General features: G+C 38.2%; 1 protein-coding gene across 3 annotated transcripts in view; it reads right to left on the bottom strand.

Annotated features, from left to right (window-relative positions):
* LOC124117407 (kelch-like protein 3) overlaps positions 1 to 14121 on the bottom strand; it is a 211884-nt gene that overhangs the window by 102792 nt on the left and 94971 nt on the right. For all 3 annotated transcript variants that reach the window (XM_048402644.1, XM_048402646.1, XM_048402645.1), the window contains exons 6-7: positions 13296 to 13562; positions 12836 to 12953 (exon numbers count right to left, since the gene is read on the bottom strand). In XM_048402644.1, the coding sequence (XP_048258601.1) occupies positions 12836 to 12953; positions 13296 to 13562 (385 nt within the window). The remainder of the gene's footprint in view (positions 1 to 12835; positions 12954 to 13295; positions 13563 to 14121) is intronic.

Raw genomic sequence — 14121 nt, 5'->3', positions numbered from 1 at the left:
AAGGAAATCCATTGCGACCCTAGCCGTGTGAGGACGAGCGTTGTCCTGTTGAAATGTCAATCCCGGGCCATGACGTTGCAGGAAAGGAATGACCACAGGCCTCAGAATCTGATCTCTGTAGCCAACACCGGTGAGATTGCCCTGAACAACCATCAAAGGGGTTCGGTGCCGTGCTGTTATCCCACCCCAAATCATCACAGAGCCTCCTCCAAAACGATTCCTCTCCACAATACAGTTGCGTGCATAACGTTCTCCCAAACGCCGGTAGACACATTGGCGCCCGTCACTGTGGGAAATGTTGAACCTCGATTCATCTGTAAAGACAACATTTCTCCACCATATTCAAGGTTGGCGAACATGATTTCGACACCATCTTAGACGGTTGACTCGACTCGGTGTGTCAGGATGGGACGTATGGCAGGGCGTCGTGGTCGAATCCCGTACTGACGTAAACGATTCCTGACAGTGTTGGGATGGATAAGGCGCAGTCCAGGAATTGTCTGGGACGTTGTTACTGCCGTTTGGAACCTGTGTCAGAGATGTGTAACTCGAATCCATCTGTCCTGTCTTGGCGTCGTTACTCGGGAACGTCCTGAAGGTGGGTGGTCCGCAATGTCATTTGTGTTCTGATAACGCCTCACCAATGCCGATATCGTGTTACGATGGCATTGGAAATGTTGTTGCCTCATTCCCGCTCGGATCATTTCAATGGCTTCATGACGCTGTGCAGCTGTCAATCTTGGCATGATTTGCTTGCGATATGCTTGTGTCTGCGCCTGAGAAGATTTGAATTTTTGAATGACCACAGATCATGCTTTCCAAAGTGACAGGGAATTTTGAGTTGCACATGCTGTGTACAGCTGCACAGGATGCACGTGCAGTAACACATTGCACGTCCATAGGCCCCCATCAATGACGTCATATCGCATGGCACGTGCATGAGCGTTTGAATGACTCCAATATTTGCATATTTCAAATATGGACGGTGTGCCCTTATATCTATATTTTCTCTGTGCACAGTTTCTTTATGTGGCTAGTATATTTCTTGGTTTGGTGTTTTTTCTACAACTAGTGGATTGTATTCTATCTTTTTGTTCTCGTTGTTGTAGAATGTTTTTGTTTCTTCTAGCGCAAAGACAATTCGTCTCCTACCATTGGGATCCAATACATTGTCATTCCATTTTTGTCTCGTTTTGTGTGTTGTGCAACTGGTTCTAACAATTCTAGTATCTTTCGCAGTCTTTTTGTTTGCCAAATAGCGGGAAAACAATATACAAGTTCTCTGGAATTGTCTACATTTTCGATATATTGCATATGCCTAGCTACACTTCTCTTTTCCATCCGAGTATAGAAATAGTTTTTCCAGAAAATTCGGACATCTTTCTACACCACCTTCCCAAATTTTGTTCTACAATATTTTTAGTATCTGTAGATGCAATTCTATATTCTTCTATATTCTTGTATGTTTTTTGTATTTCTTCTATTTCTTGTTCTCTCTTTTTCCTTTCCTCCTTTTCTTTTTGTATTCTTTGTTCGTGTATTTTTGCAATATTTTCTTTCCATAGATTGCTATCCAACCAGTCTTCTATGTCTTGCAATCTTTGTTCTCTATTGGATCTGGAAAGAGTGGATATTTGTCTTTTGGTGTCCATTTCTATTGCTTGGAACTGGGAAACTCCTTTTCCTATTCTCTGGGATTTGTTTTTCCGGAATATCCATTCTATGTATTCTGTGCTTGGGAGAAGCATGGAAGGGTTTGTATCTGCCTTGGATATTTTTGTTGGTTGTTTGGATGGCGCAAGAATAGTTTTGGTATCCTTTGCTTTTGTATAGCATCGAAGTGGACCAAACTCTACACCTTCGTTTGTAGAAGATAGGATGTCTATACAAAATATTGGACAAGCGCGAAACCCAAAGTCTCCAAATGCAAATTCTACTGCTCTTTCCCATTTCTTTGGATCTTCTACTGTCTCTTTTTTCGGATGTATATGTATCCCTGCTATTCTCCTAGTTTTTGTGTGTGCATACCATGCTGCAAATATCTTCCCAAGAGGTCTAGAGGCGACTATACAACATCTATCCAATTTCTTTGCCAAGTTTCTTCATTGGCTTCTGGTGGTTGTACAAGATATAGTGGTTCTTCTTTGGGGATACCAACTCTAGAATTTCGTCTACAACCCAAGGTCCTATGTCTTCGTCTGGTGCATACACAGATACTTCTATTCGAGAACAACCTCTTTTCTGTACATCTGGATGCAAAAATGTTTTTCGTAGGTGTCTATTTGGGCAAATTCGCAAAGATGTGCTCCTATTGGATTCCGAACGTCCCAAGCTTCGAAATTGGAAACAACTTTGTTGTATATCTTTGCGGAAAATGTTCTATTGTTCCTATTGTATACCCAAGTACATACATGTTCTCCTACAGACGCTGTATTGTCTAGAATTGTTCCTTCTCTTTCTCAACAATCGTATTGTATACCTTGTAGAAAGTATCCCTCGCTTTGTAGGTATTCCACTAGTTTTTTCCTATCTAGTTCATCAGAAAAGTCTCTAGTATAGTCTATGAAATATATCGTGTATCCGAAGGAATATAGTTGCGTGTGTAGTGCATCCATCCCTTTTTGTGTTTCCTCTAGAGACAACTCAGAGACAACTATTTTGCATACAAATATACCTTTTGGTTCTTCGTTGGAAAATCTTTCCATCCATTTTTTCTTCGCGTATTTTGCTTCCACAGCCTGCTATATAGGAATTTGTATTAGCAATAGTAGCATGCACGCAACATCCGTATACTTTCTGTGTGGCTATTTGTATTTATTGTAGTATACATTTTGCAGATCCATTTTCTCCAGTTGTGCAAGATGCAGATCCCCGTAGAGATACTATATCATTTTCTTCTAGATAGCCAAATACATACATATCGTCTACAAATGTTGGTAGGCCCTCCAAAGGTTCTACCCAGATTTCCTTCCAAATAGTCTACCTTGGATATATCTGCAAGTTGTCTTCGTATGCATTCTCCACTAGTATATGTTGGAACACAGACATTTCTGCGCGTATGCCCATGCTCTCCATAGTTGTATATTTCCCTTCTTCCATTTTTTGTTCTATACTATGGTTGGGCACAAATGTTCAATTGGGAATTCGTTGGGCACAGTTGTATGCTTTGTGCACATCCTATTGCTCTAGTGGAAAAAATATTGTAGGGGGTGCCGAAATCGGGGGGGGGGGGGGGGGAGGGCAAAAAAGGAAAAGACACCGTCTTGAATCACATCAGTGTTTTGACATAAAAATTCCCTCTGTAGTGGCAGTATAGGTATATGAATCTGGCTCCAGTGGAAGTGAGCCAGATTATTACGATGCCTTAAAAGATAGCCCTATTGGTCGTGACTTTTCAAAGTTTACGATAGATAGTAAATGAATATTGCGACTGCGGGGCTCTCCGGATATTGATCTTATGAATTCTCGTACTTGTAAGCCCCTAGCCTTGTCTACAATAGCCAGTAAACATGGCATCAACACTGTTTGTAATGAATTAGGTTTTGTAGACTACTTAAGAGAAAAACTTTCCACGAAGTATACTAAGGTTCTTAAGACCGTGCATGCTGAACTCGGTACTATAAAGATAATTTGGAAGAAAGCTCGAAGCTGGCCTCAGACGAACTCGGAGAAATCTTGGATACTTATTACAATAATTCCACATTACAGGTATCACCATACTCGGAGTACAGTATTAGGGAATTACGAGGTCTTGACAAGGCTATGCAAACAATGCGGGGAGAACTCATCAATAATATAGCCAAGCTATCCACCTTCGACATGCATATAGCTTATGAGAAAACATGATGAATTCAGTAGACGCTGCATTGCTAAAAAGATTGCGTTAACTTAGAAGACGAAAGATCGGTTGCCTCGAAGCGGCTTCCAGTAATAGGAAGGCACTTCGTTCACAAATCAGTCGAATTCGAGAAACTATCGATCAAATCCTCAACGATGATACTACACTGGCCGATAAAAATTAAAACATTGTTCAGAGAACAGGGGATAACCATTGCCAGTATTTTAACAGCATTGGGATTTATTATATCGACTTTGACTCTCGCGTTAACTGGTGGTACAGGCGGTACAGGAGGTGGCACACCACCTACTGATACAAATGGCGTAAAAGAGTGGATAAAAAAGCATTTAAAAGCATTAGGAGAAGCACTGGGAAAGCTCGCTGTGAAAACCACATCTGCACTTCCCAGTATAATAGGGAGTATTGTTTCCTGGCTCTTGAATTTATTAGCAAAGACCACCACTTGGCTTAGTAAAAACTTGTGGGCACTGATCGTAGCAATTGCCAGGCTGTTGTACGTATCCGCTAAAGACTATTTATCCAAATCAGTTCATTAAGAACTATTTATCCAAATCATGAGTAAACTAGCTGCGACTCCACCTACTATAAGTGCTGTTTTTTCATCGATATGTTGTTGATTTTTAGCGGCAATATGTGGTGGCACTTGTGGTTGTTGCGGTTGTGAAACATGTGGTGTCTGTGGCTTGACTACTCCCGTTTCGCCTGTGTTTGTTTGCGTTATTAATTCGGTATTAATATCTGAATTTATACCTGGTTTTTGTTGATCGGAAGCAATAACAATTATATTATTATATCACTTGACCGATCTTAAGTTCCATATTACTCAGAAAAATATATAGTCCCGCGCATAAACGTAGTCTACTTTGGATTGAGCATACTGTAATACATCTTGATAACGCTTTATAGAAGATGGTATATCAACTGGTGAATTAATAGCATCCTCTACGTTTGCGACAAACTGTTTTTGTGCATCGAGCGCCGTCCCAGAACCAATTATTTCCGTTCGTGTTTGCGATTGTGCACCAAGAATTGCCCATACAGAAGTTCTTATTGATTCATTAACTCTTTCAACTCCTGGGTTAGCAAAATTATTTTCCGTTTTATCATTAAGAAATTCATTCCAAGCATTTGCGGTATCGTTCAGTTGTACAAATTTTGTAACAATATAAATTAAACCACTCTTAAAACTCATAATATCTCCTCTCCAATCATTACTCGAAAGTTCCCAGTCTTTATACCAATGATTGGTTTTTAGAAAATAATCATACATTCTTATGTAAAGTTTGCTCGTATGCAACAACTTAAACGCATTAATCGGACCTTTGTTAACTTCTTTAAATAAATCATCGCTTTCTTCTTTGACGGTTATTTTCCCTGTTTAAGGAACACCTAGACCATGGTTAATTCCTTTAATACGCCAATCTTTACTCGTAGAAACATTAAATTCATTACAAATACGGTCGAAGGCCCGCTTATCGTATGGATTATTTGTGGAATTCCATGCTCGATCCTGCGGTAATGGAGCACTAATTTCTTTAAGAATACGTCTAATCTGATAGTACACGTGAAATGATAAAACAGACTTATTCAGTTCAAATCCTGGAGCATAAAGAGATACACCACATCCTGTTGTTGCACACCATATGGCAAAGTTTAACTGGTTCTGCCAAAATTGCATTGGATTGTGCACCATTTTATCGCTAGTTGCCGTGACCCTGTATTTTTCAAAGATATCAGGGAATTTAACAAAAAGATTAGCACCTGAGGCACTTACTAAAATCGACTGATTAGTAATGTAAGTTGATTTCATATTTAAGTTATGATATAGTATCTTTGTATATTTAATATGTATGTTAAACTCCCAGGAATAACAAATGGTCAGTCTATTCAACTGCTTCATACTATCGATAACTTAGATGGACAACTTGAAGTCTCTCTATGCGATGTAATGTATTACCCGCAGTGGACCATTATAAATGCTGCGGGAGAAAATAATTGGTTTTTAATAGTTTAATAAAGTATAGATCACACTAGCATTGTTATACCTGATGGGTATTACAGCGTATGCTCACTCAATGATGAAATTTTTAAGCCTAATGGAATTAGTCTCAAACAAAATGAGTCTAATGGGATGCTGAATTTAAGCGCTGGAGAAGAGAAATTACTTCTTGTCCATCGCTTAGCAGAAACACTTGGATTTGAAGGCAGAACGGGAATAATACCACCCAACGATATAGTGCATGGAAATAAAGTTATGATATACCCTATTTGATGTAATAAGCGCCCAGGGCGCTCTCAAAATTAGAAATTGGGGGCTCTTATTAGAGTATAAGTTTGGTGAGAAAAAAAAGAGAGTTGAAAGATCGTAAATTTCGTGGTTTATGCTGACAGCCTGAAATGATACAGAAGAAAGATCTGTGCATATTATACGCCACAGATATATTTTCCAGAATTTAATTGCCCATAATTAAGGATGCACATAACACGCGGGTGTGTATTATACACGATTAAATAAGTCTTGTGTACAATGATCAATGTGAAGGGATGTTAATTAGGATTGTTCACTAGCCAATATATTAGCAAATATCGCCGTGGGCGCTTATTAGAGCAGGGCGCTTATTACATCGAATACGGTAGTATCTTTGTATATTTAATATGTATATGTTACACTCTCCGGAATAACAAATGACCAGTCTATTCAACTGCTTCATACCATTGATAACTCGGCTGGGCAACTTGAAGTCGCTATCTGCGATGTAACGTATTACCTGCGGTGGACTAATATAAGTGCTGCGAGATATAATAATAGGTTATTCGTAATTGATGATTTATTCAAACCCATCATTATATCTGATGGGTATTACAGCGTATGCTCACTCAATGATGAAATGTTTAAGCCTAATGGAATTAGTCTCACACAAAATGAGTCGAATGGGATGCTGATTTTAATCGCTGGAGAAAAGGGTGTAGATATTGAATGGGGCTTATCAGTTACACTTGGACTTAATAGAAACGGAGGAATACAAATGCAACCCAACGAAACAGTTCATGGAGTTAAATTACCCGATTTAGTTCCCTATAAAGAGTTGTGCATCCATCTTGATCAGATCAGTACAAACGGATAATATTCAACTCGAAAGTCCTTCTACTCTGTTGAGAGCTAATCCAGTCAAAGTGAAAAATACAATAGCGGTAGAACGGAATCTTTCTCATCATTACAATATAAAAAATTAAAGCAGGGTATTTTTTCTGACCTCAAAATTTCGGTATTAGATGTAAAATACCAACCTGTACATATAGGATACTTGAGTGTAACACTCCATTTTATTAATAATGGTTGATTCATTAGGCCCTGGAACGCATAACCTTAGACAATGTAATACAATTGCGCTTTCCGATCTCGGAGACACAGAAGGATTCTGTAAACACGGTATTGATGGCAAGTAATATGCTTTACACTTACAAGACAATGTATACAAGCGGAAAGAAGTTACATTCACAGGAAATCTAGGAGATTTAAGTGATGTCGACGTTAGTAGACTCCATAAAAACACTTCATACAATCTTACTCGCAACGATGATAATAAATGGACTATGGTCGAAGAAAAATTCGAGTGGCTACTGAATATCTTCATTACCCCACCGTATGTGATGATGGGTAAGGCACATAATTTAACTAAGATAATAAATAGTGGGATCGTACTCGGGGCTTATATCCCATCAAAAAGGAAAAGTGTGTTAGTCTCTCCCCTGCCAGAAAACCAAGGTCATATGTTATGGAGTCGTCCGGCATAAAAAAATGTTAGTTTAAATTTGGTTACTGAATTCAATGATATAAAACAGAACTTGAATGCCATACCTGATCTTTCTACAATTATTATTGAAGTCTTGGTTGGGGATGTACCGGTAGATGCCTTCAAAATATTACCAGGTCTATCAATTAAATGGCTGAAGCAACACGAGCGTCGACGTTGCAGTATTTTTTATGTAGGAGCATCACCCGTTGCAACCCTTGAGGGAGTCCAAATTATTAAAGGTGATAGCATTTCTCTTACTAAGATATTTATGCCGTATAATATACATTTAATAAGGTTGATACACTCAAAACATTGAAGCAAGACCAATTAAAGACTATTATATGATATAAAGATATAAACTATGAGTTTATATCCGTCGCTCAATGAAGCATCTGAAAAGATGGATACTGTTGATGGATTTCGATTACATCAAATAAGCAACATAAAACATCGAATAGAGAAAGAGAGGGAGTTGAGACTTGGAATTTATAAAAAGTATCGCAGAGCCATGAATGCTCTTGAGGGAGTTGACACTGCGCTTGTAACAGCCGGTGTTGGTTTATTATCAACTATAATCGCCGCGCCTATCGTACTTGGCATGGAAATAGCCGCCGGAGTCTCAGGACTGGCAGGAATAGCGATAAAATTTATTTCTCGTAAGTTGCAAAAAAAAGCATTAAAACATGATAATATTTGGATACTCGCCGAAGAAAAGTTGAACAGCATTGAGGACCATATTTCAACAGCAATGGCTGACTGTAAGATATCCGAGGAGTAGTTTCGTTTAGTGTTGTCAGAACTAACCAAATACAACGCAATGAAGCAGGAGACCAGTGGTATTAGCGAAGACGAGAAAAAAAGTTCATAGAACAGGGGAGACAACAAGCGCATCAATTATTCCATGCCAAAACCAAAGAACTGGTTGGAGATTAAAAATAGATTGCTTGATCACATTGGATCACACTACAAAAATTTAGACGAATGCTTACATAAGTGTATAATAATGGAGAATTGCAAACCAACAAAGGAAGAACTCGAAAAAGCTATCGAAGCATTTATGCTCCAGGACAAAATGATCAAATGGCAAGAATTACAACAGTGTATATATTATATCAGTGATGTCAAACCAACCAAATGCGGTCATCAATTGTTTCTTTCCAATTTTGAAAAAGAGTATATAGTCTGGTCTCCTAGTAAAATGAAAGAAGAACTTAGTAAAAATGTTGAATATCACTTTGTTCAAAATAATGGTATGCGTAGGAGTAAAAATAATAGAGAATATTTTCATTACAATTCAGTTTAATCTCATGACGATAGTTGAATCGCATCATCATTTTTGCATAAAAAAAATTCATCTGTAGTAGCAGTATAGGTATATAAATCTGGCTCCAGTGGGGTTGCGGCAGAACCCTCCTTACCTATACTACTACCTGGGAGATAAGTGGAACATATCTGTCAGAACTCACCAGAGGCCTATCAGACAGATCCAGGGTCCCAGGCTCTTTAGAAGGCAACCCACATACAGTAACCTGTCCCTTTGTTTTATAAGCTATAGCTAGCTTGGAATCCAATTGATCAAATTTTTGTTCAGTAAACTTGGCTTGCGTAATGATTGCTTGCTCTACTCTCTCATCTAACTGGGCTATGTCCTGTGTAATTTCCGATTTGAAATTTGTAAACATAGATGATAACAAATGAGGAAATTCATTCAAATTAGGCTGTTATTCTTCCATATTTTTCTTAGATTTCATCTTTGCTGAATTGGTCAAGACTGATGAATCAGAAGAGGTCAGAGTAATAGATCGTTTCCTCGTGTCTATTTTAGGTTTATTCCAGTGTGTAGTTAATTCTGTGAATTCCGCATGAAGTTTAAGGAATTACACATGCGCAGAGGGCAGGATTTTCCAGCGTTAAGGGAGATAACTCAAAGAAAGAAACAATATGTACCACTAAAGAAATGATATTTTTTTAAATTAGATTTCTTCAGGTGTATAAACATAAGCATTAAATACACAAAAACAGAGCAGGGGTCCGGAAACCGTCATATGCGCCGGACATGTCCGATTGGGAATCTCAAATGTCCGTTTTAAAATATTGCTTACCGGACATTTTAAAAAGTATTGTCCGGACATTCTTAAATTTTGACCGGACATGATCAACAGTTAGGACTGAGCAGTTTCTGTCTGCAGTTGCAACACAATGAAGATTAACTACACTGACAAGCTTTGTTTGTTTTGATTGCTGTAAATACATCGTACAGGTACATGATAGTCCAATCGGTCAATCACTGTAATAGGCAATAAACTGAGTTGACACCGATTAATCGAGGATTAATTACTGAGAACATCTTGTTAATTTGATTGAAAGGTGTTTACAACTGTACATTCATACCTTGCATCATCGATGTACCTCATTATCCTCACAATGCTACGATACGTAACCTCAGACAAGAAGCGAAAGCGTGACGACAGCCAGTCGACCGATGCAGATCAGTCGAGCAGATCTGCCAAACCCTCAAAGTCTGGACGATCATTTTGTAAGTCGTGGCTAACGACTTTCACTTGGTTGACATACAATGAGGATTTGCAGATTTTATTGTTTTCAGTAGCTAGTCGTATATTGAATCTTGATTGACCGCCATTTTGCTTTCTCGGACGATCGATATCCAATTTTTTATGGTCAATAATTAAGTACAGATGAAAAACGTATTCAAATAACTATTGCTATCAACGATATTTTAGTATTTGTGATTAAATTATGTCTTGTTTTTAAAAAAATCTTTAGTTTAAAAAAAAACTTTTCCCGTGAGGTCACGTGATAACCAAATATGGGATAATAGTCTCGATCCAAATGTTACAACGCGTACACTTGAGCACTCTCCTACCCAGAGTTCCATGCGGCCGGCAGCCAGCTAGCATAGTACCTCTGCCACAGGCCAGCGCCATGTGACGATTCGTCACATCTTTCACAGTCCATTCAAGATATTGCATATGCTTTTCATCCGTTTCACGTTTGCCAAGTCTACACATTTTCATAAACAAATGTCAAAGAATGGTTAACTTTCATTGAGAAAGTATGCAAATACGTAAAAATCTACTTGTTTTTGCGTAGTTATCCTATGTTTATATTGGTTGTACGGCTCCACGTGCTGTCATCGAAGCCCAACGGAGAGCTAGCGACACGGTCACTTTGATGCATAAATATATATTGTCATGCAACTCACTGTCGCAGTTGTAGTAGCATATCTATATAGTTATGCAAAACAATATGTAAAGCGCCCCCAAATACTTGCATTAGTCCGTTTAATTCTGATTTCTGAAAAAGCGCGTTTGTTTACAAACAAGTGAAAAGTCCGGTCACGTGATATGCAAATTAGCCTGTGGCAGTGGTGTTATGCTGAGTCACCACTGCGACGGAGTGTGACACTTGAGCAGACTCATGAATATAACTCATGAATATTAATTTGACCGTTCACTACGTTAACAGATCGTTATTATAACAGAAACAAACGTATGTTTTCCATGTAAATCTAAAATGATATTATTTGTTATTAATTGTCCGGTGAATTAAACAATTTAAATTGAAATAATTCATAATTCATCATATTATGAATACGTAAACTTGTAATGTGTGAAAGTCGTACTAAAATACGCTATTTGAAGGGGGCGTGGCCTAAATGCAAATGTCCGATTGGGATTTAATTTTCCGGACCCCTGAAACAGAGTCCAAATATTTCTGCTTGTCATAACTCCTTTACGCACACAAGATCTTTCACCACACAACGGCTCTTCAGGTGTAATGAAAACTTCAGCATAGTCATAGGCGACCCACAACAGTAGTATTTGTGATGTCATAATGCTTTTGACGTAACAGTTTGTGACGATAGAAGGAGAGGTAGAACGTAGTCAAAGGTGACAGCAAACATTATGTTTCTGACATCATGTCTCTGACGTAACAGTTATTGACAATAGAAGGAGACGAAAAACGTCATAGGTGACAGCCAACATTACGTTTCTGGCATTATAATGCCCTTGACATCATAGTTAGTCACAATAGTGTGAGGCATAAAAACAATGTGAGTGCACAAATATGAAGTGAACTACATAGGACAGTTTTAAAAATTATACTTTTGAATTAAGTTTAGGTTTCAAAAGCTTAATGAGTGAGTGAGTATGGTTTTACACCGCTTTTAGCAATATTCCAGCAATATCACGGCGGGGGACACCAGAAATGGGCTTCACACATTGTACCCATGTCGGGAATCGAGCCCGGGTCTTCGGCGTGACGAGCGAACACTTTAACCACCAGGCTACCCGACCGCCTCTAAAAAGCTTAATGAAGATCTGTTCTTTTTCCACTTGTAAATATTTATTATTGTGAAACAATATATAAAACAGAAACAAAGTAAAATGGCCACTCCTGCATTCATCAACGTTCAACATACATTTGAATCTCGAATTGTCTGTCTGTGTATAGTGATGCAGTCTTGTAGTTGCATACCAGTTTCCCCAATATAATTTGTACCACAGTTTGATAAAACATTGAACAAAAGAGCATATATTATGTTGTTATTTTCAATACTATAACATTTACTCCACTTCATATGAGGCACATTTACCTATTTCCACAACTATATTCATTTCATTTTCTAAGAATCATGGAAAGTGTTGGAAACGTAAAATTGTTGATCAATGTTTCAAATTTTTCTTTTTGTTTATCATGACTAATACAGAGAGTGAGAAACAGAACAGAAAAATGGTGAGTGGAACCGTTGAGAACTTGGTCAAAATCTAAATTAACTATCATTATCTAGGCAAATCTGCTGATCTACCATGATCAGGAATCTACCAATACAGTTGATGGATGCTGCACATGTACCATTGGTATCCCCTCACAGCTCCTTGTTGTACCCATATTGTTGCTACAACAGGTTGCTACAACAGGTAGTCACCAATGAACTGCGATGTAGCCTATGAAATGAGAAGGAAACTGGGGGCATCAGGGAAGGTAACTCGGTGTCCTGGTGGAGAGTGTGCAAACATAGACAGTCACGATTTGGGTTCTGTATTATAGCATCGAAGTGAAAGAAGAAAATTGCAGTATGTTGTCATGTTTTCAACAAATGTAATCTACATTCAGTTAGCACTGATGTTGCATTCATGAGAGCTTATCCACTCACCACAACGACATCTCCTCGTGGGCATCTCAGCCAACTGAAACCATCGGTCATCCTGAAAGTCATAGCACTCAACACTGCGAATTGCCTTAGGAGCCTGGCCCCCAATCACAAGTAACACCTGAAAGGAAAGACAATGTACACTGTAAAATCAACTTTATTTCCCTTTGTCACTTTAATGGTCACAGATACAATATCATTTCATCATTAAAGTTAGCTTTTTTGTGATTAATGAAACCAATTTCAAACAAACTGTGAACAAACTGTGATGCTAATTGTCATCCCACATAGAAGATATTGGAAGGTTATCTTGCCAACCCGAACAAACTTCCTTTCAATGTCAGTTATACATGGAGAGTTTCACCTTATTCGAAACTGCCATTTAAATGTTGAAACAGATGTGCATATAGATGTATCATGACTTAATTATTGTAATGATCTCCCACAAACACTGATAATATACCTTTGGCAATCCAATAGGATTCCTTGGCTGTGTTCGTGGAGTTTTGAACATGATCTTTTGGTCACTTTTCAGCAGATGATATTTCATAGCCTCGATGAGGAAGTCCTTGCATCTACTGTTGGTCTTGACCAGTGGCTCCTCCTCCACCCTTTGCACTAAATATTCCTGGGTCATGAGAGGCAGACGCACATGCTCAAGCAACTGCTCAACCAGACCCTGCCTTGACCCTAAGTCATGCTGTACCCACGACATAACAGCCTCAAACACCTGAAACAAGACATTGACACAAATGTAGGGCTAAAATGGTTAACAAATTAACACTTGAATATTAAGAGTTATCTTCCTTGTTCAGTTCAATTATCTCCCTTTCAAGTGGGCAACAACCGTTTCAACTCTATTGCAATTATTCGAACTGTTATTCGAACTTTGCTTGTCTTTACCAAAAAGTAGATTCTAATGGCTGACTTGAATATATTTCAATTTCTTTATTAACAAACATTCTCCTCATATCAAGCGCATGCAACAATATTTTAAACACAAAATAAAATATATTTGGTGGCTTAAAACACATAATTCCTAATATTTGACATTTCAAACAAAACAAAGGTGTCTAAAAAAATGATAATTTCTAATATTATCAGTTTCACTTGATAGAATGACTAAATACTTTTGCTAAATCGAAAAGGAGACTATCATAAGAATAATTCATCTAACTCATCACAACTTGCGAGCAATGCCACTCTCCAGGTGGAAATATGAAGATTTAATATGAAGAGCTGTTCTCATGTGTGTCGAAGATATGGTGTTTCTATAAAATACACTATTG

Source organism: Haliotis rufescens, unplaced genomic scaffold (assembly GCF_023055435.1).
Source record: "Haliotis rufescens isolate VD_foot unplaced genomic scaffold, xgHalRufe1.0.p SCAF_28, whole genome shotgun sequence".
NCBI classification, from domain to species: Eukaryota; Metazoa; Mollusca; class Gastropoda; order Lepetellida; family Haliotidae; genus Haliotis; species Haliotis rufescens.
This window is presented reverse-complemented; position numbering and strand designations above follow the sequence as displayed.